At 48.3% G+C, this 22,953-nt stretch overlaps 1 protein-coding gene across 1 annotated transcript in view; it reads right to left on the bottom strand.

Annotated features, from left to right (window-relative positions):
• The window catches only part of MEGF8 (multiple EGF like domains 8), a 55,018-nt gene that overhangs the window by 9,511 nt on the left and 22,554 nt on the right, over positions 1-22,953 (bottom strand). Inside the window, exons 21-35 of the mRNA XM_039352197.1 lie at positions 22,350-22,598; positions 20,912-21,108; positions 18,870-19,080; positions 15,296-15,515; positions 14,947-15,079; positions 13,543-13,757; positions 11,842-11,952; positions 11,167-11,285; positions 10,870-11,074; positions 8,877-9,048; positions 7,456-7,619; positions 5,985-6,129; positions 3,848-4,082; positions 2,407-2,539; positions 1,078-1,288 (exon numbers count right to left, since the gene is read on the bottom strand). Coding sequence (XP_039208131.1) covers positions 1,078-1,288; positions 2,407-2,539; positions 3,848-4,082; positions 5,985-6,129; positions 7,456-7,619; positions 8,877-9,048; positions 10,870-11,074; positions 11,167-11,285; positions 11,842-11,952; positions 13,543-13,757; positions 14,947-15,079; positions 15,296-15,515; positions 18,870-19,080; positions 20,912-21,108; positions 22,350-22,598 — 2,720 coding nt within the window. The remainder of the gene's footprint in view (positions 1-1,077; positions 1,289-2,406; positions 2,540-3,847; positions 4,083-5,984; positions 6,130-7,455; positions 7,620-8,876; positions 9,049-10,869; positions 11,075-11,166; positions 11,286-11,841; positions 11,953-13,542; positions 13,758-14,946; positions 15,080-15,295; positions 15,516-18,869; positions 19,081-20,911; positions 21,109-22,349; positions 22,599-22,953) is intronic.

Here is a 22,953-nt window from a genome sequence, read left to right as displayed (position 1 = left end):
TGACCTTGGTTCTCATGGTCCGTAGACGGCTTCTTTAAAAAAATCCCATTTCTCCCAAGCTTCCTCTCCCATTGCTATGGCAAGTTGAGCAACGACTTGACCAGATCATTCCCCTTAGTTGTCTGCCCCCAACCACTCTACCAGGAGACAAGCATGGTGGGCCACCATATTCAGGAGGAGAACACTGAGAAAGGAAGAAGAGGAAGATTCAGTTTGGGAGAAATGGATGTGTCTTCTCCATAAACTCCACTGAAATGAACAGACGTTCGGGAGAACTTGGGGAGGTGGACATCAACAGGGCTGATGTCTAGATGCTCTCCAGGGACCAAAGCTTCTGGGTCCGAGTCTCTCTTGGTCTCCCAAGCTATGGTGCCCTCAGCCAACTCTTCATGGTTAATTTTACAGTCATTAGCCCCATCTTCCCCAACAATCAAAGCAGACACCAGCCAGAGCATAGAAAAACTCAAAGAAGTACAGGTGGTCCTCAGCGTACGACTACAATTCAGCCCAACATTTCTGCTGCTGAGACGTTTGTTAAGTGGGTTTTGCCCCATTTTACGACCTTTCTTGCACAGCTGTTAAATGAATCGCTACAGCTGTTAAGTTAGTAACATGATTTGTGAGTGAACCTGGCTTCGTTGACGTTGCTCGTCAGAAAGGTCGCCAAAGGGGATCGTATGACCCCCAGGACACAGCGACCATCATAAATAGGAGTCAGTTGCCAAGCATCTGAATTTTGATCCCACGACTGTGGGGATGCGGCAGTGGTTGCGCGTCCCTTTTTTCGGTGCCGTTGTAACTTCAAACAGTCACTAAATGAATCTGTAATGTGAGATGCAAAGAGGTGGAGAGACCTGGTCCACAGATTAGCCGAGAGTCAGCCATGACTGAATGGATATTGTCAACATCATCTCATCATCATAATTACTCCAACAGTTGTCTTTCTATTCTTGTCTCTTTGTCGTCAGAGCTCTCCGCCCCTTGATCCTCACCCCAAAGCTCTTTCCTCCCCCCCTTCTCTCCTCCCTAGCCCCCTCTTCTCGCCCGACCTCCGCCAATCACGGGCCAGTCCCTCACCGGTGCGCTTGAACTGTCTTGTCCACATGCACTTCCCGGAAGCCGTGCACTTGGCGCAGTCGGACGCCTCGCACGAGATCTCAGAGCAGTTGCTGGCCACGAAGATCTCGCGCTGGTTGATGCGGCAGTCGTTCTCCGAAGTGCAGCTGCCGCTGCTGCCGATGCAGGCGCCCTCGGGGCAGTTGGTGCACCATTTACACTGCGGCGAGGGCTGGGGAGCAGAAAGCAGTCAACAAACCTGGCGGCGCTAATGCACCCAAGTGTTTGAATCCTCAAGCCTTCGATTTGGATCCCTCTTTCACGGTTGGGAACCCGTTCTCCCTCCATACTTTATTCCCATAAACCACGCCTGTCTCGAAACCAGGCGATTCTCGATCTCAGCCAATTTAAGATGGATGGACTTCAACTCCCAGAATTGGTGCCTGGCTGGGGAATTGTGGGAATTAACGTCTGCACAGCTTAAAGCTTGTCAAGGTTGAGCAATACTGATCTAAGAGGCTCTGTGGGTTTTGCCAAAATGACCAAATGCTTCCCTGGTTTGGAAAAAGAATAGACTAGAATAGACTAGAATCGACTAGACTAGACTAGAGTGGAGTAGAGTAGAGTAGAGTAGAGTAGGGTAGGGTAGGGTAGGGTAGGGTAGGGTAGGGTAGAATAATGAAAGAACAGAACAGAACAAAACAGAACAGAACAAAACAGAATAGAATAGAATTAATTCCAGGCTGCTTTTTTCCTTGATTACTTTCTATCCATTGTCTTGCCTTCTGGTGCTTTGGGAAATAAAGTTGACCCCTTCTTTTTGGCAGCCCCTCAGATACTGGAATACTGCTATCATGTCTCCCCTATTTCTTCTTTTCTTTAAATTAGCCATACCCAAATCCTGCAGCCGTTCTTATGTTTTGGTCTCCAGGCTTTGATTATTTTAGCTGCTCTTCTCTGCGCTTTTCCCAAGGTCTCAACATCTTTTTTGTAGTCTGGTGACCAAAATTGGTTGCAGAACTGTATTCCCAACAGTTGGAGGCTCTTTATAAAGAGATACTGCCCATACGCAATACACACACCAGCCCATTGTTTCTCAACCACGGCAAATTTAAGATGTGTGGACTTCAACTCCCACAATCCCCCAGGGCCTTTATTCTCCCACCGTCAAATTCTCTCTTTCCAGAGAGGTCCTGGCTACACTGGGCCTACGTGCTCCCATTAACCCATCTCTCTTACTTCTTCTTGGAAAGCCGAGTGCAGGATCAAATGGTTTACGATCCCCTCTCTCTATTCAAGTTCTGCCTCTGCATGGGCTCGTTGCCAGAACATGGGTGAGTGGCTACTTACAGGAATACCCAGGCTGTGGGCCATGGACCGAGGATGCTGGGCGAGGCACTCGCTGCAAGTCCTCAGCCGGCGACACTCGTCTGCAGATCTTGGGGTGGGGAAGCAGGAGATCCCCCCAAAGGCGCAGCCTTGTCTGCAGGAAGAAGATCAGCTGTGAGCTTCAGTCGTGAACCAAACTCCCCATCCATTTTAAACCCAGAAGTCATTTGCCATTGCTGCCTTCCTAGGGCTACGGGAAAGGGACTGGCCCAAAGTCACCTAGCTGGCTTCTAGGCAGGACTAGAATTCATCATTGTCCTGGTGACTGGCCAAAAGTCACCCAGTCGGCTTTGAAGCCCAAGGCGGCACTAGAACCTGAGTCCTTTGGGATTGGGCGGCATATAAATAAAATTAATTAATTAAATAAATAAATTCATGGTCTCCCGAGGACTGACCCTCCCCAAGTCATCTAGCCACCTTTCATGGCTAAAGCGGGACTAGAACTCCCAGTCTCCTGGTGATTGGCTCAAAGCCACCCAACCGGCTTTCATGCCTAAGATAGGACTAGAAGTCACCATCTCCTGATGATTGGCCCAAAGTCACCCAGACAGCTTTCATGCCTAAGGTGGAACTAGAACTCACCGCCTCCCAGTTTCTAACCTGATGCCTTAACCATTACACCACACTGGCTGTTCCCTTTCTTTTACACCTCTCCTTTCGTTATCACAGGTGCCCATGGATTATTCCCAAATTCCTTTGAGGATTGGCTATTTCAAAGGAGAGTTGCAATGGAGGTCCTCTAGGGCAGGGGTAGGCAACCTGGGCTCTTTTGTGACTCGTGGACTTCAACTCCCAGAATTCCTGAGCCAGCCATTGCTGAGGGGAAAGGGAGAGGTTTCCAAGCTGAGCCATGCTGGCTCAGGAATTCTGGGAGTTGAAGTCTGCCAATCATAAAAGAGCCAAGGTTGCCTATCCCTGATCTAGACCAAACACAACACACAGAAAACCACAGAAAGAAGCCCTCCACCACTTGAGGATCATCCTGCCCTCCTGAGAATTAGGTACCCTAACTATAGGCAGTCCTCAGCTTACGACCACAATTGAGCCCAAAAATGTTGTTGCTAAGTGAGACAATTTGAGTTTTGCTCCATTTTACAACCTTCCTGGCCACAGTTAATCACTGCCGTTGTTAAGTTAGTAACACAGTCGTGAAGTGACTCCCCCCCCCAGTCACTTTGCTTGTCAGAAGGTCACAAAAGGGGATCACGTGAGCCCGGGACGCTGCGACCGTCATAAATATGAGTCAAGTGTCTGAATTTTGCTTGTGTGATCTTGGGGAGGCTGTAATGGGCGCTGAGTGTGAAAAATGGTCCTACGTCACTTTTTTCGGTGCCGTTGTAACTTTGAATGGTCACTAAAACGAACTCTCTGTAAGTTGAGGACGACCTGTATGCTCTTGTACCTTTCAGCCGCGTCGGCAGAGACGCAGCCGGCGTGGCACCAGACGCAGCTGGCATTTGAGCCATTGCAGGCTTTCGGGCTGGAGAAGATAAGGCAGGGGTCCACGGGCACCGAGAGGGCCAGCATGCGCCCCAGGGCCACCCCGCTGAAGCCCCCCGAGAGGTAGAGGCGGCCTCCCACGGAAGCCACGGCGTGGGCAATGGACTCGGTCATGGGCTCCCCCACCACGGCGCTGGCTGCAGAGAGGAAAGACAAAAAACTTCAGTGAGAAAAACTGACCGGGGGAGGAAAGGGGGCGGGGGGGGGGAGAAAGAACACCAGCCCCTGGCTGTAGAAAGAATATTCCTTAACTTGCTTTGTAATCAGCACTTTGAGGGGCATGAAGAGAAAGGAAGATATTATTTTAGACCAGGGAGTTCTCAACCTTGGCAACTTTAAGACTTGTGGACTTCAACTCCCAGAATTCCTCAGCCAGCTTTGCTGGGAGTTGAAGTCCACAAGTCTTAAAGTTGCCAAGGTTGAGAATCCAAATGCCCCTCAAAGTGCCGATTACAAAGCAAGTTAAGGAATATTCTTTCTACAGCCAGGCAGTTGGAAATGTTACCCCCAAATAGGTTAGTTAGTGTATACAAAAAGTCCAGGGCAGACCTACTTCCCTTCCCTTCGCAATTATGTGCACATACCTACACGCCCAAGAATATTTCCTTCCCTTCCCTCTTCAGACTCAAGCACCTAGTCCTTAATGTTGCTTCACAAACACTGCCACTTCTTTCATTGGCCCAAACAGTCTCCCGGTTTCTAGTCTGGCTCTTTAACCACGACACCAAACTGGTTATCAAAAATATAATGCAATGCAGATATATAATATTATAATAATATAATAATGTAATGTAATGTAATATATAATATAATATAATAATGTATAATATAATATAATAATATATAATAATATATAATAATATATAATAATATAATATAATATAATATAATATAATATAATATAATATAATATAATATAATATAATATAAATGTTCTATGACAATACATTTAACACTATCAGGCCTCAGCATCTGCCTATCCCAGGTCCTGGGGAAGGATTTGTTAGCTAGACAAAAATGTCAAATCCATTCTAAATATCTGACTGGCTGTGACACGAATCACAATAATAACATAAGCTGCCCAGAGTTCCTTAGGACGGGTGTCCATATGAGGTAGATGAAAAATTGCCATTAAGAGAAATGATAAAGTACTTCTGAATTATATTTTAATTAATAGGAGTGATGTTTAGCAAGCATTAACTAATATTATAAACTGGCTGAATGTGATAGCCTGTGTGCAATTCTATGAAGAAACGTGCCAACCGAAGAGGTGCCAACTGAAAGTCACAAATGGTGTAAGATATTACGCGTGTAGGGGAGTGTTTATTTATTTATTTATGAGACTTATATACCGCTTTAAGTGCAGGCACTCTCTAAGCGGTGTACACCAGTAAGCAATGTATATATATATATAGTTCCATTGCCCCCAACAATCTGGGTCCTCATTTTACCTACCCCGGAAGGATGGAAGGCTGAGTCAACCTTGAGTCGGTGAGATTTGAACCGCTGACCTGCTGAACAGTCAGCTAAAGTGGCCTGCAGTACTGCACTCTAACTGCTGCGCCACCTCGGCTCAGTGTGGTTTTCTGCACATTGTATAAACTTCCCTTTTTCCTATGTGTGTAGTCTCAGGACATGAACGTCTCTCTTTTAGTGTGTTAAAGGTAGATAAGAAGTCATCCATTAGGTTAAGCGTGGGCGGCAAGCTGTATAAGAATGACACCCTGGACATAACCCAGGGTTCAGAATTTGTCATATGAATACTCTGAACCTTTGCGCAAATAAAACCTGTTTTCTCCAACCCTTCGTGGTCTTGTCTTCTGATGTAAGTATCGTGGTTTTTCCACAACACATATATTTTGATCACATAATCACGGGGATGCTCCAACAGTTGTTAAGAGTAAGATTGGTCCTAAGTCCCTTTTCTCAGCGCCGTTGAAACTTTGAACGGTCACTAAAGGAACGAAGGAAGGTGAACGTACCTATCCCGTTGACTAAAGTAACGTTTGTAAGTCAAAGACCACCTGGATGTCCTTTACCTGTGCTGTTGGGAAGGATCCAAGTATTGCAATTCAGCTGGTAGAAGAAAATGTGGTTGGTGAAGTTCTCCCGTTCGTTTCGCCCGCCTATAACCACCATGGTGTCCTTCAGCACAGCCGCCACGTGGAAGAAATGAGCCAGGGGCTGGAGAGGGATGGAGAGATGGGGATGGTGAACACAGCATCCATTTTTGTTCACCGCATTACCAAAAAGATGTTGCGGCTTTGAAAAAAAAAGTGCATGATTAAAGGCCTGGAGACTAAAACATAGGAAGAACGGCTGCAAAAAAATACTGGTCTACAATAAGAAAATGGATCCAAGAAATAATAGACCAACCTGTAGACTGGAAACCAGAGATCTTTTTGTTGGGTATTTTAAATAAAAAATATAGTAAAGAAATATGGTACTTAATTTTACATATAATAACGGCGGCAAGAATAGCATATGCACAGTGCTGGAAAAATGAGAATATACATCAGAGGAAGAAGTAATAAGAAAAATCCTGGACTGTGCTGAGATGGACAAATTAACAAAAGAGATAAAAGAAAAGGAAGACACAGAGTATTATATAACATGGAACAAGTGGTATGTCTTGTTGGAGACTAGAAATAATAGAGGAGAATAAATATGGAAAGGTCAAAAGTGAAAATATGTGTACACATGAAGGAAGAAAAATGTAAATAAGAAATAATGGGGCTATAAGGACAAATATTTAAAGAAGAATAAGGGGGAAATGTAAATATTAGATTACCGTTACGTAATTGCTGCAAAAAAAAAAAGAGGTTTAAAAAAAAAAAAGACCTGGGCGTTTTACGGCCTGCGGGCCACATCCAGCCTGTGGATTGTCCCCGTTTGGCCCACGGGGTCAGCCGGGCGTGGGGGGGGGATCAGTATGATGGTGTTGGGACAGCAGAAGTGGAGGGGGCAGAGCCGTGGTGGCCCTCCACAACAGTCCCAGCACAGGTGGTCCTGGATTTACGACCGCAGCTGAGCCCAAATATTTCTGTTGCTGACATTTGTTAAGTGAGTTTTGCCCCGTTTTATGACTTTTCTCGCCACAGCGGTGAAGAGAATCCCTGCAGTTAGTTAAGCTAGTCACACCGTTGTTAAATGAATCTGACTTCCCCCGTCAACTCTGTTCGCCAGAGGGATGCAAAAGCGGATCACATGACACCCGCCTCCCAGGACACTGTGACCGTCGTAACTGTGAGTCAATTGCCAAACGCCTGAATTTGGATCACGCGACGGGGAGGCGGCGACGGTGTTAAAAGTCTGAGAAACGGTCCTAAGTTCCTTTTTTTCTGTGCTGTGGTAACTCTGAACGGTCACTAATTGAGCTCTTGTAAACTGAGGACTGCCTGTATCTTATACGGTCGCTAGAGAAAACTGAGGGTCCAAAATTCTGTGTCCTCCCTCCCTCTGAAGACCATCCTAGGCCTCCATGTTAGTTCTGCTGCCAGGGGCTCTCACCTTTGGGCCTTGAGATGGGGCCAGTAAACTCCAGGTCAGGTTGGGATAGTAAAGGCTGTAGAGTTCAGGAGAAGCTGAAACCATCTCCACGTGGAAGCGGTGGCCACCAAAGACGTAGATAGCGTCCGTGCTCTCGTGGTACACAGCCGAGTGGCCGTACAGACCTGAAAAGGAAATCTAGAATACCAGGTGTTCCCCTGTATGGCTTGGGGCCGGGGTAGGCAACCTTGGCTCTGATGACTGATAGACTTTAACTCCCAGAATCCCTGAGCCAGCATGGGGGAAACTTTGGTCTCTTCATGATTTGTGGACTTCAACTCCCAGAATTCCTGAGTCAGCATAGCTCAGCCTGGAAATCTCTCCCTTTCCCCTCAGCGTGGCCGGCTCAGGAATTCTGGGAGTTGAAGTCCATCAGTCATAAAAGAGCCAAGGTGGCCTACCCCTGGTCTAGGTCGGTCGGTCGGTCGGTCCGTCCATCCATCCATCCATCCATCCATCCATCCATCCATCCATCTATCATCTAGGTCAGGGGTAGGCAACCTTGGCTCTTTTACGACTGGTGGACTTCAACTCCCAGAATTCCTGAGCCAGCATAGCTCAGCTTGGAAACCTCTCCCTTTCCCCTCAGCATGGCTGGCTCAGGAATTTCAGGAGTTGAAGTCCACCAGTCATAAAAGAGCCAAGGTGGCCTACCCATGGGTTAGGGGGACTAATACATTCCTCTCGGCGAGGTGATTTTCCATGCATTCATTTAAGGAAACGGTAGTTGGTGGAGAATTCTGGGAGTTGAAGTCCACAAGTCATAAAAGAGCCAAGGTTGCCTACCCCTGGCTTGGGGGAACCTACTTAGGCCAGAGTTTCTCAACCCTGGCAACTTGGCTGGCTGGGGAATTCTGGGACTTGAAGTCCACACATCTTCAATGTTGCTAAGGTTGAGAAACGTTGACAAGCTATGGAGTTGTCCACCTTTCTTGCACTGGCTGGTGAATCTGCCTGAAACATGAGAGATTAAAGACATTTTGGGTGCACTCATGAACCTCTACCATGCAGTCTGGGGAATTTGGAGGGCTTCCTTTTTTTGCAAAAAGAGAGCTGGCTTATACTTATAAGAGCCGAGGTGGCGCAGCAGTTAGAGTGCAGTACTGCAGACCACTTTAGCTGACTGTGTTCAGCAGGTCAGCGGTTCAAATCTCACCGGCTCAAGGTTGACTCAGCCTTCCATCCTTCCGGGGTAGGTAAAATAAGGACCCAGATTGTTGGGGGCAATGTAAATATATATATATACATTGCTTACTGGTGTACACCGCTTAGAGAGTGCTTGCACTTAAAGCGGTATATAAGTCTCATAAATAAATAAATAAATTTCAGTAACTGCTAGTCTCTCCCCCGGATTCCCTGCTGACCTTGTCCGGATCATCTACCTGTCGGAGGTGTTCCAGCCTGGTTCCCAGCATGCCAGCTCTCCGACGCCACGTTATATTCCAGCAATTTCTTATTGAAGCCGTTCTCAGGAGAGTAGCCACCGATCAGGATCAAGGACGAGCCGCGCCGCGCTGTGAGGGTGTGACCAGCTACAGCTGGGATCAGAGGATCCTAGTGTGGGAAGGAAGCAAAGATAGAATGTCTGCTAAGCCTAAAGAGAAACACTGGACAGCTCTGTTCTCCATCAGCTGGAGCCGTGTTCAGATGAATGATGTAGGAATGAGGCATTTTCAATTATCAATCGTAAAAGAGCTGGAAGGGAGCCTGGAGGTCTTCTAGTCCAACCCCCTGCTCAAGTAGGAGACCCTGTACCATTTCAGACAAGTGTCTGCCCAGTCTCTTCTTAAAAACTTCCAGTGTTGGAGCCCCCACAACCTCTGAAGGCAAACCATTCCACTGGTTAATTTTTCTCACTGTCAGGAAGTTTCTCCTTAATTCCAGGTTGCTTCTCTCCTTGATTAGTTTCCATTCATTGCTTCTTGTCCTGCCTTCAGGTGCTTTGGAGAATAGCTTGACTCCCTCTTCTTTGGGGCAGCCCCTGAGATACTGGAACACTGCTATCACGTCCCGTCTACTCCGTCTTTTCTCTAGACTAGCCAAACCCAAATCCTGCAGCTGTTCTTCGTTTGTTTTAGTCTCCAGGCCTTTAATCATCTTAGGTGCTCTTCTCTGCACTTTTTCCTTTATAGTGGAGAATCATGTCGCTGTTTATCAATGGAGAAGACTAAGACAGGGCCCAGATTTTCGACTGGATAGGGACACCCCCGCTGCTCAGGAAGATGATGTCACGCAGCGAACCAAGCAGTCTCTCTTCACCCCTTCTGCTTTTCTAGATTATTAGTTGCTCAAGAGTTAAGGGGAAATGAAGAGGGCTCACTCTCTCTTTCTCTCCGGCGGGAACAGCCAGACCTCAGCAAAACAAGCGACTTTATGGTTTTCTGCCTATAATACAGGAATCTCCCCCAGACTGGCAGACCAGATAAGGCTCTAAGGCAGCGGTCCCCCACCTTTGCATCTTTGCGGAACCAGTGGGAAAGGGGGATGATATAGAGCCGAGGTGGCGCAGCAGTTAGAGTGCAGTACTGCAGGCCACTTTAGCTGACTGTGTTCAGCAGGTCAGCGGTTCAAATCTCACCGGCTCAAGGTGGACTCAGCCTTCCATCCTTCCGGGGTAGGTAAAATGAGGACCCAGATTGTTGGGGGCAATGTAAATATATATATACATTGCTTACTGGTGTACACCGCTTAGAGAGTGCTTGCACTTAAAGCGGTATATAAGTCTCATAAATAAATAAATAAATGATTCTGTGTGAGCTGTGGGGGAGCACATGCATGAAGCATTGCTTGAGCAGGGTCCGCAACATTGTCTTGGGCTCTAAACATCCTCTTCACAACCTGTTTTCCTTGTTACGTTCTGGGAGGAGGGGGCTCCGTGGTATCCGAAGCAGAACATCCAGATATTCAATCACTGTTTTGTGCCATACACTATTAACTTTGTGAATTCTAAAGCTTCCTCCTTCCGTTATGTATTCAAGACGGACCGTGATTAATATTTATATGTTACGTATTTGTAAGGGTGCAGGACTACACATAGGTTGTATATAGCATGTTTAAATGTGTGTTATGGATGTGTGCACTGTGAGAGCCAGCAACTAAATTTGATTTTTAATGTGTGCCTTTGTGCCCACGGTAGAAAAATGACAATAAAGGTTACCTCTCTATCTATTCGTGTTTGAAGACCAGGAAGGAGCAGAACCTGGAGAAGATGGTCAGTTCTGGATAGTCTTTATCCAAAAGAGGATTGTTTCCATCATGTTTTGGGGCACAGCTTTCCAGGAGATACTCGTGGAAACAGAAGCAGCTCAACACACCCAGGGACTGACTAAGGAGGGGTGGCGTTCATGGGATCTCACCGAGAAGGGGACATCTTACCGGCAGAAGCCTCCACTGCAAAGTGGTGAGGTTCAGCAACCAGAAATCGCTGGCCACTCCGTCCGCGGTCAGTCCACCGAGGACGTACATGGCTTTGCCCGAGGATATGTAGGCAGCCGCATGGAAGTACCGGGGGTTAGGCCCTGGCCCTCGGTCCTCTGTTCCTGCCAGCATCTGAGTCCAGCGACGTTCAGCGATGGAGTACCTGTGGAGTCACAGCAGCACCTTTGGCTGTCGTGCCAACAAAGGCGTCACAGGTGTTTGGGGAGGCCCTTTGAGGACGGAAGAGTCTCTTACCTGTACACGTTACCCAGCATTCCTTCACGCAGCGACATGCCTCCAAACATCCACAGGGTGGAGTCAGGACCCTCCACCATGGTGTGGCCTAAACGGTGAAGAAAGCGGCTGGCTGTGTCCTTGAAACCAAAAACAGGGAGAGAGGATGAGGCTGCCGTCTCTCACTTTTCAACCCAAGATTGAAAATTGTTGTAGGAAGAGCTTCCACGCCTTGCTCCCTGTCATCCTGGTGACTTCAAGGTTCAGAAGACAGGAGACTGTCCTCAAGCTCCTTTCGTTTATCCATTTAAGGATGTGCGTTTGAAGAGCTCTCTGGGCACCTCACAGATGAAATACCCATAAGAATCTAACTCTGGGACGTTAAATATAATTTAAAACTTTTGAGAAAACAAAAGAAAGAAAAACATTTGTTCTTGGAGCAATTCTGCCTGAAAGGGCTTTCAAGTCTGGCCTATCAAATATCCCCTACAAACTGTACAGTCAATTGTTCAGGAAGCTTACAAAAGGGACTCTAGTTAAATCTCTGCCAGAGGCAATCAAAGAATGAAACAGCTTCTGGAATTGGCAATATGGCAGGAAGGAAGGAAGGAAGGAAGGAAGGAAGGAAGGAAGGAAGGAAGGAAGGAAGGAAGGAAGGAAGGAAGGGACTACTTCTACAGGACGGAAGTAACTTACAGCAGTCAATTGGGTGTCAATCAAAGTTTCCCAAATGATCTTGTCAGCTTGCAGTGGGATGGTGCAGTCAGCCCCAGCAAAGCCATCGCTGCAGATGCACAAACCCAGTCTCTGGAGAAAAAGTGAAGATAAGACAAGGAGGCTCGTAGCAGGAACACAGAGAGGGCTGGTTCTGCTTTGCCTTTGCCTGGGATTTGTGGGGAAAAAGCACCCAAAATGTCAACGTCCATCTCAGATTGGCTAAACACAATTGCTAATGTAACAGACTCTTAGCGTGTCTAAAACGTGAGTCAAACAGCACTTCATTACTCAGACTAGGTAACATCATCAGTGCTAGTCTGATGACGTTACCTAGATAGGTCATGAAACGTCTGCAAAAAACAACCCTGGGAGTAGCAAGGACCCCACAGTTCAGCCCTGAGCTACAAATATCCTCCTTTTATTGATACCCTGATCTTCTAATATGACTTTCTCCACCAACTACCATTTCCTTAAATGAATGCATGGAAAATCACCTCGTCGAGAGGAATATATTAGTCCCCCTAACCCAGGGGTAGGCAACCTTGGCTCTTTTATGACTCGTGGACTTCAACTCCCAGAATTCCTGAGCCAGCCACGCTGAGGGGAAAGGGAGAGGTTTCCAAGCTGAGCCGTGCTGGCTCAGGAATTCTGGGAGTTGAAGTCCACCAGTCATGAAGGGACCAAAGTTTCCTCTATGCTGGCTCAGGAATTCTGGGATTTGAAGTCCACGAGTCATGAAGGGACCATAGTTCCCCCATGCTGGCTCAGGAATTCTGGGAGTTGAAGTCCACGAGTCATGAGGGGGCCATAGTTCCCCCATGCTGGCTCAGGAATTCTGGGAGTTGAAGTCCACGAGTCATGAGGGGGCCATAGTTTCCCCCATGCTGGCTCAGGAATTCTGGGAGTTGAAGTCCATGAGTCATGAAGGGGGCCATAGTTCCCCCATGCTGGCTCAGGAATTCTGGGAGTTGAAGTCCACGAGTCATGAGGGGGCCATAGTTCCCCCATGCGGCTCAGGAATTCTGGGAGTTGAAGTCCACGAGTCATGAAGGGGCCATAGTTCCTCCATGCTGGCTCAGGAATTCTGGGAGTTGAAGTCCACCAGTCATGAAGGGACCATAGTTCCCCCATGCTGGCTCAGGAATTCTGGGAGTTGAAGTCCACGAGTCATGAGGGGGCCATAGTTCCCCCATGCTGGCTCAGGAATTCTGGGAGTTGAAGTCCACGAGTCATGAAGGGGCCATAGTTCCTCCATGCTGGCTCAGGGATTCTGGGAGTTGAAGTCCATGAGTAGCGTAAAAGAGCCAAGGTTGCCTACACCATGCCCTAACCTCTCTGATAGACTGGGAGGGTTTTCTACATTTTGTTGCATCTAAATAAGGTGACCTAGGTGTGGAACTCTCCCCCTGAATATGCATTAATGGCATGAAATTAAACCCCAAGAAAGGACAAATTCCTCAATTCGCAACGGGTCTTGCACGGGTCATAGAAAAAGTCCATGGACATTGCATGCATTGGGAAATGCACCTTTGCAACCATAGGGAGGGAGTTAACTGCAGACCATTATTCAGTACCTCCACGCACTTTGGAAAGCCAGCTCAAGGACATTATGGGAGAAATTATTTCAATAATGGTGTGATCTTTCTCCTGTTAAACAGATGTCCACAGTGACCCACTTACCCTGTTGCAGAGTCCCTGCCCAGTGAGAGCGCTGCAGTTGCCTGGACAGACCTGGAACTTGCAGCTGGGCCCGGTGTAGCCAGGCTTGCAAACACAGCGGCCTTCTTGGCATTCCTGGTTGATGTGACAGCTGGGCCGGCAACGGTGCACCGTGTAGGTGGCATTAAAGCCTGAGGCCTCGCTAGAGTTGGCTTCGTAGTAGATGACCAGGAGGCCTGCAAGTTTGAACAAGGACAAAACCTAACAAGGATCCCATAGCTGTGGGGTGCCGGGAGGGAGAGAGGTTCTTTGAAGGCCATATTTGTCGAAGTCGGCAACTTGACGATGGGTGGACTTCAACTCCCAGCATGCTGGCTGAGGAATTTGGGGAGTTGGAAGTCCACCTGTCTTCAAGTTGCCAAGGTGGAAAAACACCGCATTAAGGAAATGAGCTTAGCAGTGGCCTTCAGACCTTCATCTGAAGTGGGAGAACACAAGAAGCAGAGTGGAGAAGACACAAATAGAGACAAAACTAGCTTAGATTAACTCATCCTGCACAGGATTCCAACCCCTTAGAGCAGGGGTAGGCAACCTGGGCTCTTTTATGACTCGTGGACTACAACTCCCAGAATTCCTGAGCTAGCGTGGGAGAACTATGGCCCCTTCATGACTCGTGGACTTCAACTCCCAGAATTCCTGAGCCAGCATGGCTCAGCATGGCAACCGCTCGCTTTCCCCTCAGCATGGCTGGCTCAGGAATTCTGAGAGTTGAAGTCCACGAGTCATAAAAGAGCCAAGGTTGCCAACCCCTGCCTTAAGGGTAAACACACTTTTCCAAACAAGGCTCTTTTGTCTTTTGCTAACTCCCACCCCCAAATGCCAAATGCCTAAGGATCTGATGAGCCATAGAGACTGAAGGCCGAGTCTGACTGTCATTACACACCTTCCTCAAATTAAGAACAAATTGAAATCCTCACTTTGTCTTTAATTCAAATTTATATGTTGTCAGAACTCCTACTTACAGAGTGGCCTACAACTCAAAATGGTGGACAGCATTGTCCTTCCTCGTACTGTAAAAGCAGTCAAAAGATTCCCGTGTTTCATTCTCCCAATGTAATTTTAATGTTTCTTATATTTTAAAAAAATTACTGTTTTTATATTCTTGTCCTGCATGGACTTTCGAAGGAAGGAAGGAAGGAAGGAAGGAAGGAAGGAAGGAAGGAAGGAAGGAGGGAGGGAGGGAGGGAGGGAGGGAGGGAGGGAGGGGAGGGGAGGGGAGGAAGGAAGGAAGGAAGGAAGGAAGGAAGGAAGGAAGGAAGGAAGGAAGGAAGGAAGGAAGGAAGGGACTTCCATAGGACAGAAGTGGGATGGGCAGGGATATAAATTTAATAAATAAACCAACTTCCACAGAATTCTTTTTCTTACCTGATACTGCTTCTACAGTGATGGGGCAGGGATGACCTTGGCCGCAGAACGCCCCAATGAGGGTCCGATCCAGCTGGATCAGTCCTGTGTCCAGGAAGTCAGGGACTCCATCAAAGACGTAGATATAGTTATGCTAAGGAGGAATTGAGGAGGAGATGAGATCACACCAACAGAGATCCATATAATACCTCTGTGAGATGAGTGGATATGTACAGGTAGCTCTCAACTTAACAACCACCCATACAACCGAAAATTTGTGCCTCTTCGAAGCACAAAGGCAAAATCCACCCCACCGGTCACCACAACTTGCCCGTTGACTCGCAGGTGCGTCATTATCCTTCTGGCTTACCATGCAAAGGGTGTCTGGCTGAATCGTGAGTGTGATTGTTGGGCAGCTTTGTTCTGGCCGGCAAGGCTGGATGTCCGCCTCGGTGGACAAGACCCAGACGCAGTAGGAGAGCCCGTTAGAGGGCGGCCCCCCGACCCGCTGAGAGCTCAAGGAGGAAGAGGAAGAGAGGCTGAGGAGTGAGGTGCGCCCCACACATTCCTGATAGCAAACGCCGCCATTTCTGCGGAACAAAAAGGAAGTGGGCTCAGCTCACGCGCTCCAAGGCTTAGACCAGGGGGTAGGCCACCTTGCCGCTTTTATGACTGGTGGACCTCAACTCCCAGAATTCCTGAGCCAGCATGGCTCAGCTTGGAAACCTCTCCCTTTCCCCTCAGCATGGCTGGCTCAGGAATTCTGGGAGTTGAAATCCACCAGTCACAAAAGAGCCAAGGTTGCCCACCCCTGGCTTAGACAGTTTAAGAGATGGCTGCTGTATCAGCCAAGTTCTTGGAAGACTGCCAGCTTCACGTGGGAAAGAAACAGGCAGGAGACTTAAGGCTTATTCAGGATTAAAAATATTTCTGTATTAGCCAAAGTTTCCATCCAGTCTGACTCGGATTAGAACCGGTGATAAAAGCAAGGCTAACCTATCATTAGCCTCCACCAGATTCCAACCCAGTTGTAGTAGCCGAGTTCAAGTAAAGAGAGCAGAGTTAGCCCTCCTCTCCTCACTTCCCCAATACCTGCAGTGGCCTCGAGCTATATTCAGATGCCATTTCAACTTCCACAGAAGCACAGGAAAAGGCATCCAGTCTCAAAAACGGAAGGTGTTGCTGACTAACCCTGAGCCAGATGGACAAGCCCAAAGAGAGCTGTTCCTTCTTCCTGGCCTCTTGTAGAGAAGGGGAAAGGGAAAGGGAAAGGGGAAGGGAAAGGGGAAGGAGGAAGGAAGGAAGGAAGGAAGGAAGGAAGGAAGGAAGGAAGGGGAAAGGGAAGGAAAGGGGGAGGAAGAAAGGAGGGGAGTTTCCCCTTCCCTTTGCATTTCCCACTGAATTAGAAAGAAATCTCTTCCTGCTCTTTAAAGGCTAGTGGGAGTTTATATTTATTAATATCAAAAACAGGAAAGAAGGAAGAGAGGGAGGGAGGGGAAGTGGAAGGAAGGAAGGAAGGAAGGAAGGAAGGAAGGAAGGAAGGAAGGAAGGAAGGAAAAGGGATGGAAAGGAAAGGAAAGGAAAGGAGGAAGGAAGGAAGGGAAAAGGAAAGGGAAGGAAAGGAAGGGGAAGAGGAGGGGGAAGGGGGAAGGGAAGGGAAAGGAAGAAGGAAAGGAAGGAAGGAAGGAAGGAAGGAAGGAAGGAAGGAAGGAAGGGGAAAGGGAAGGAAAGGGGGAGGAAGAAAGGAAGGGAGTTTCCCCTTCCCTTTGCATTTCCCACTGAATTAGAAAGAAATCTCTTCCTGCTCTTTAAAGGCTAGTGGGAGTTTATATTTATTAATATCAAAAACAGGAAAGAAGGAAGAGAGGGAGGGAGGGGAAGTGGAAGGAAGGAAGGAAGGAAGGAAGGAAGGAAGGAAGGAAGGAAGGAAAAGGGATGGAAAGGAAAGGAAAGGAAAGGAGGAAGGAAGGAAGGGAAAAGGAAAGGGAAGGAAAGGAAGGGGAAGAGGAGGGGGAAGGGGGAAGGGAAGGGAGGAAGGAAGGAAGGAAGGAAGGAAGGAAGGAAGGAAGGAAGGAAGGAAGGAAGGAAGGGGAAAGGGAAGGAAAGGGGGAGGAAGAAAGGAAGGGAGTTTCCCCTTCCCTTTGCATTTCCCACTGAATTAGAAAGAAATCTCTTCCTGCTCTTTAAAGGCTAGTGGGAGTTTATATTTATTAATATCAAAAACAGGAAAGAAGGAAGAGAGGGAGGGAGGGGAAGTGGAAGGAAGGAAGGAAGGAAGGAAGGAAGGAAGGAAGGAAGGAAAAGGGATGGAAAGGAAAGGAAAGGAAAGGAGGAAGGAAGGAAGGGAAAAGGAAAGGGAAGGAAAGGAAGGGGAAGAGGAGGGGGAAGGGGGAAGGGAAGGGAAAGGAAGAAGGAAAGGAAGGAAGGAAGGAAGGAAGGAAGGAAGGAAGGAAGGAAGGGGAAAGGGAAGGAAAGGGGGAGGAAGAAAGGAAGGGAGTTTCCCCTTCCCTTTGCATTTCCCACTGAATTAGAAAGAAATCTCTTCCTGCTCTTTAAAGGCTAGTGGGAGTTTATATTTATTAATATCAAAAACAGGAAAGAAGGAAGAGAGGGAGGGAGGGGAAGTGGAAGGAAGGAAGGAAGGAAGGAAGGAAGGAAGGAAGGAAGGAAAAGGGATGGAAAGGAAAGGAAAGGAAAGGAGGAAGGAAGGAAGGGAAAAGGAAAGGGAAGGAAAGGAAGGGGAAGAGGAGGGGGAAGGGGGAAGGGAAGGGAAAGGAAGAAGGAAAGGGAAGGAAGGAAGGAAGGAAGGAAGGAAGGAAGGAAGGAAGGGGAAAGGGAAGGAAAGGGGGAGGAAGAAAGGAAGGGAGTTTCCCCTTCCCTTTGCATTTCCCACTGAATTAGAAAGAAATCTCTTCCTGCTCTTTAAAGGCTAGTGGGAGTTTATATTTATTAATATCAAAAACAGGAAAGAAGGAAGAGAGGGAGGGAGGGGAAGTGGAAGGAAGGAAGGAAGGAAGGAAGGAAGGAAGGAAGGAAGGAAAAGGGATGGAAAGGAAAGGAAAGGAAAGGAGGAAGGAAGGAAGGGAAAAGGAAAGGGAAGGAAAGGAAGGGGAAGAGGAGGGGGAAGGGGGAAGGGAAGGGAAAGGGAAGGAGGAAGGAAGGAAGGAAGGAAGGAAGGAAGGAAGGAAGGAAGGAAGGAAGGAAGGAAGGAAGGGGAAAGGGAAGGAAAGGGAAGGAAAGGAAGAGGAAAAGAGGGAGTTTCCCCTTCCCTTTGCATTTCCCACTGAATTAGAAAGAAATCTCTTCCTGCTCTTTAAAGGCTAGTGGGAGTTTATATTTATTAATATCAAAAACAGGAAAGAAGGAAGAGAGGGAGGGAGGGGAAGTGGAAGGAAGGAAGGAAGGAAGGAAGGAAGGAAGGAAGGAAGGAAAAGGGATGGAAAGGAAAGGAAAGGAAAGGAGGAAGGAAGGAAGGGAAAAGGAAAGGGAAGGAAAGGAAGGGGAAGAGGAGGGGGAAGGGGGAAGGGAAGCGAAAGGAAGAAGGAAAGGAAGGAAGGAAGGAAGGAAGGAAGGAAGGAAGGAAGGAAGGAAGGGGAAAGAAAAGGAAAGGAAGGAAAGGAAAGAAGGAAAGGGAAGGAAAGGAAGAGGAAAAGAGGGGGGGAGAGTTTTCCCTTCCCTTTGCATTTCCCACTGAATTAGAAAGAAATCTCTTCCTGCTCTTTAAAGGGTAGTGGGAAAACAGGAAAAGGAAGAGAGGGAGGGGAGTGGAAGGAAGGAAGGAAGGAAGGAAGGAAGGAAGGAAGGAAGGAAGGAAGGAAGGAAACGGAAAGGAAGTCTATTCTTCAGAAAAAAACGTAACCCATCAACTTTCAACTACCTTTCACCGCCAGCGGGACTTTATGCCAAGCGATTGCAGAGATGGGGTCCCAGTCCCGCCCTCTCACCTGGGGTCCCCCGAGTAGCCGGGAGCGCAGCGCTCACAGTGCAGCCCTTCGGTGGGCGGGGTGCAGTAACAGGCCCCCGTGGCGCTGTGGCAGTAGCCCCTCTCCTCCAGGCCGTGCTCATGGCAGGCACACTGGCGGCAGCCGCTCTGGGTGGTGGCATTGCCGTAGCTGCCTGGCCGGCAGAGATGGCAGCGTTCCCCATGCGTCCAGTCTGGGCCGGCCGGTCCAGAGAAAGACAATTGCAGAGAGAGAAAGAGAGAAACGGGGAGAGTGAAACACAAAGGAAGGGGACGAAAGACAGAACGAGCCCCTTGCCTAGAATCTGCAAGGGTTGCAGGGCCCTGCCTGAGTCCAAGGCCGCCTGCCACTGCTAAAATTTAGCCCCTGAGGCTTCCAATCAAACTGCAACGATTACAGGAAGGCCTCGACTTATGACCAATCGCTTAAAGGCCGGCCGAAATTTTCACGGACCCACCTGGGGGGATAATTACAACCTGGATTTGACGTTCTGGCGGTCAGGCCCCTCCCCTGCGGTCACGTGACTGCACTGCCGGCACTCAGCAACTTAGCCACTGTGGAGTCCCTTAGTGAGCACAATGATTCATTTAACGACCAGCGTAAAAAGGCCCACCCTAACTGAGTCAGTTGTGCGACTGGTCAGTTTTAAGACTTATCACGTTACAGCCGTGATGGGCAGGCTGCATTAGGGTCTTAACAGAAAGACTTTGTTGTGAGTCCGTGCCAGCCACTGGACCCGGCAGCTGAGTCCAGGGAATCAGAGGAGGAGGAGGAGGAGAAGGAGGAGGGGCCTGGAGAGCCATCAGAGTCGGAGGAAGGCTCTGATGAGCTCCAGGATTTACAATCTGATGAAGAGCCTGGCCCTTCCAATCGTGCTCAGGCTGAGACTCAGCTGTGCAGGGAAGCTGAGTCAGACTCTGAGGACTCAGTGCTGGAAGTCATCATAGAACAGTGGCGGTGAAGCTATGGCACAGGTGCCAGAGGCGGCACTCAGAGCCCTCTCTATGGGCACGTGTGCCGTCACCCCAGTCCTAGGCCTTCAGCTGGGTTTTATAAAACCTTTTCGCTTTAGGCCTCCGCCGCCGTGTGCCCTCCCCCCCAAAAAAGGTTCAATCAATCAGTCAATTTCAACTTCTCGCGGGGAAAAAAAAGATCTTGCAAAGTTGGAATTGATTGATTGAACTTTTTAGTCCCACCCAGCCTGCCGTTACCACCATAGCCACGCCCACCCAGTGGGCCACACCCACCCGGCACCCGACGATGCATAAGTGGGTTTTGGGTTGCAGTTTGGGCACTCGGTCTCTAAAAGGTTCGCCATCACTGTCATAGACGCTCGCAAACGCAGATAGGCAACAAGAGCAGGACAGAGGGAGGCAATGAGGCGACTCCAAGGGAGGAGGAGAAGGCATTGAGAAGCCAGGCCTGGGGGCTGCATAATAAAAAGGGAAGGTGTGGGCGGTGCTGGTTGCCGAAGGCAGCTGTTTGCAAAAGACTCAAGCTTCATGGAATCCTGTTTTGTTTGCCTTGTTTGTGAACGATTCTCCATTTGAATCGTGTTTTGGTTGCCTTGGACAATTCTCCGTTTGCATCGTGTTTTGGTTGCCTTTGCTTTTGGGACATTTTGCAGGTCTGTACCTAACTAATAAAAGAGGTTTGTTTTCCCTGCATTTCCAGCCTACTTGTTAAAAGAGGGGCTTGTCCTTGTGAATTAACAAGAACTCACATAGGTTGGGACAGAACAGACTTGTATAACCCAACGGGAAAACCACACTAAATGCAGACCAGGAGAAAAACCCCGTCCTTCATTTTAATTTTCGTTAAACGTGAATGGAGAGGCGACAGACCCCAAACCATGTTTTTAGGCTACTTATCCATTAGGCCTAGGAGTGTGGGGGGGGGGTCTTCAGCTCTAAATCGCACAGGCCTGTTTTAAACTCCTGTGTCCATTGACGGTGCTCCCTAAAACTAGAAACACGACACAGCCGTGGCTTCCTGAAAGAATTGCTGAGGAGGTTGACACTCACTCTGACACTCATCGCAAAAACCCGGGCCCTTGATGTTGCAGGTGCTGTGGAAGTGGCACCCGCAATCCAGGTTGCACTGCACTCCGCTGGGTGGAGGGGTCGCCCCGGTGATGAGCTCGGTGGTCCAGCCTAAGTCGCACAAACAGGTGAAGTTGGGGGCCCCACTGCATTCCCCGTGGGCGCACTCATCGTAGCACCTGGAGGAGGGAAGGAGAACAGGAAAATCCCCATCAGGCTCTACCTCAATGTTTCTCAGCCTTTGAGATGTGTGAACTTCCAACTCCCAGAATTCCCTAGCCAGCAAGATGCCAAAGGAAAACACAGGAATTGGCAAGCAAATGCATAAAAACGCCCTTCGTTTTTAGATGAAAGGGTAACCTTTGTCATTTTGTTTTTTTTTTTTCTTCCCTAGAACAATCATGCGTGCCCTTACAAACTGTATCCTGCAACAAGCATCTTCTTAACATGCCCATATCCTGATTAAAGCCAGCCAGGCGAAGGACTTAATAAGCCCGAACATTCAATGGGTTACAGCTTGCTACATGACAGCTTTAAAGCTTTTGTGGATAAAACTATCAACGTCAATCTCTCCGAAAACATGGGAAGTAGGAGGGAGGGAGGAAGGGAAAGGGAAGGAAGGAAAAGAGAAAAGAGGGGAGGGAGGAAGGAAGTAGAGAAAGGAAAAAGAAGGAAGGGAAGGAGGGAAGGGAAGGAAAGGAAGAAAGGAAAAGAAAGGAGGAAGGGAGAAAAAGGAAAAGGAAGGAAAAGGAAAGGAAAGGAAGAGGGGAAAGGGGAGGAAGAAAGGGAAGGAGAGAAAGGAGAAGGAAGGGAGAAAGAATGGAAGGGAAATGAAAAGAAGAGGGAAAAGAGGAGAGGAAGAAAGGAACAAAGGAAAGAAAGGAGAAGGAAGGAAGGAAGGAAGGAAGGAAGGAAGGAAGGAAGGAAGGAAGGAAGGAAGGAAGGAAGGAAGGAAGGAAGGAAGGAAGGAAGGAAGGAAGGAAGGAAGGACCTATTCTTCAGAAAAAAGTAAATAGCCAGTTTAAGGCCCTTTCAACTGTCCTGTTCCTGAAGAAAATCTAGCCATGTGGTTACCAAGAATCAATACTAATTTGATGTCACAAAACCATCAACTGCTTTGGAGTTCCTACACAGAAGCATAAGCAGAACAATGCAATCAGCAACTCTCCCAGAAGGAAGGCTTAGCATGATGTTTGCACAAAACCTCCTTCCAGGGATGGCAGGAAACGGACGCCAACGTCCACACACACACAGAGAGAGCCTCTCTCAAACGGGAGAGGCCGAGGGGCCATCCTCAGAGCATGTGGGCACTTTGACCCTTTCGGGGTCATCCTGCTCAGCCACCATCTCTGCTTCTTGCACTGGCCATGTTCAGGGCCTTCCTCCTCCTGTGGAGCCTTCTACAGCCGAAACTACTCACGTTTGGTTGCAGAAAGCCACCCCGTCGCCAGCATAACCTCGGTTGCAGTGACACTGAAACGAATCCGGGGTGTTCTTGCACCGGGCAAAGGGGTGGCAGTTGGCCAAGCCCAAGCGGCATTCATCCACATCAGGACACTGCCCGTACGACCACTGGGCAGGGTGGGAGGGAGGCAGTCCGTGGGATTCCCACAGGGCCACCGAGCAGTTCCAGAACGTTCCGAGACCCGAGAAGTCCCCCGGGAGGCACCTAGCGAGGATGTCAAAGGAAAAAAACACACCATTAATTTACAAAAATCCCCAAATTATTGGGATCTGTTTTAATTTCTAGTCATAAGTCGAGGATTCCCTGTGTACCTTTTCGATGATTTTACCCTAGCAAAAAAAAAAAAAAAAAACCCACAGAATAAAATCAGGAGGAAACAAAAGCTAGGCAACTCTCTGGCAAGAACAACACAAGAGACTAAAACCTTCTCTTTAAGTAGAAAACACACCATTAATTTACAAAAATCCCCAAATTATTGGGATCTGTTTTAATTTCTAGTCATAAGTCGAGGATTCCCTGTGTACCTTTTCGATGATTTTACCCTAGCAAAAAAAAAAAA

Source organism: Crotalus tigris, unplaced genomic scaffold (genome assembly GCF_016545835.1).
Source record: "Crotalus tigris isolate CLP2741 ecotype Arizona unplaced genomic scaffold, ASM1654583v1 scf7180000018413.2111637, whole genome shotgun sequence".
In the NCBI taxonomy this organism is placed as follows: Eukaryota; Metazoa; Chordata; class Lepidosauria; order Squamata; family Viperidae; genus Crotalus; species Crotalus tigris.
Note: the sequence above shows the minus strand (reverse complement) of the source record. Positions and strands in the feature narration are given on the sequence as shown.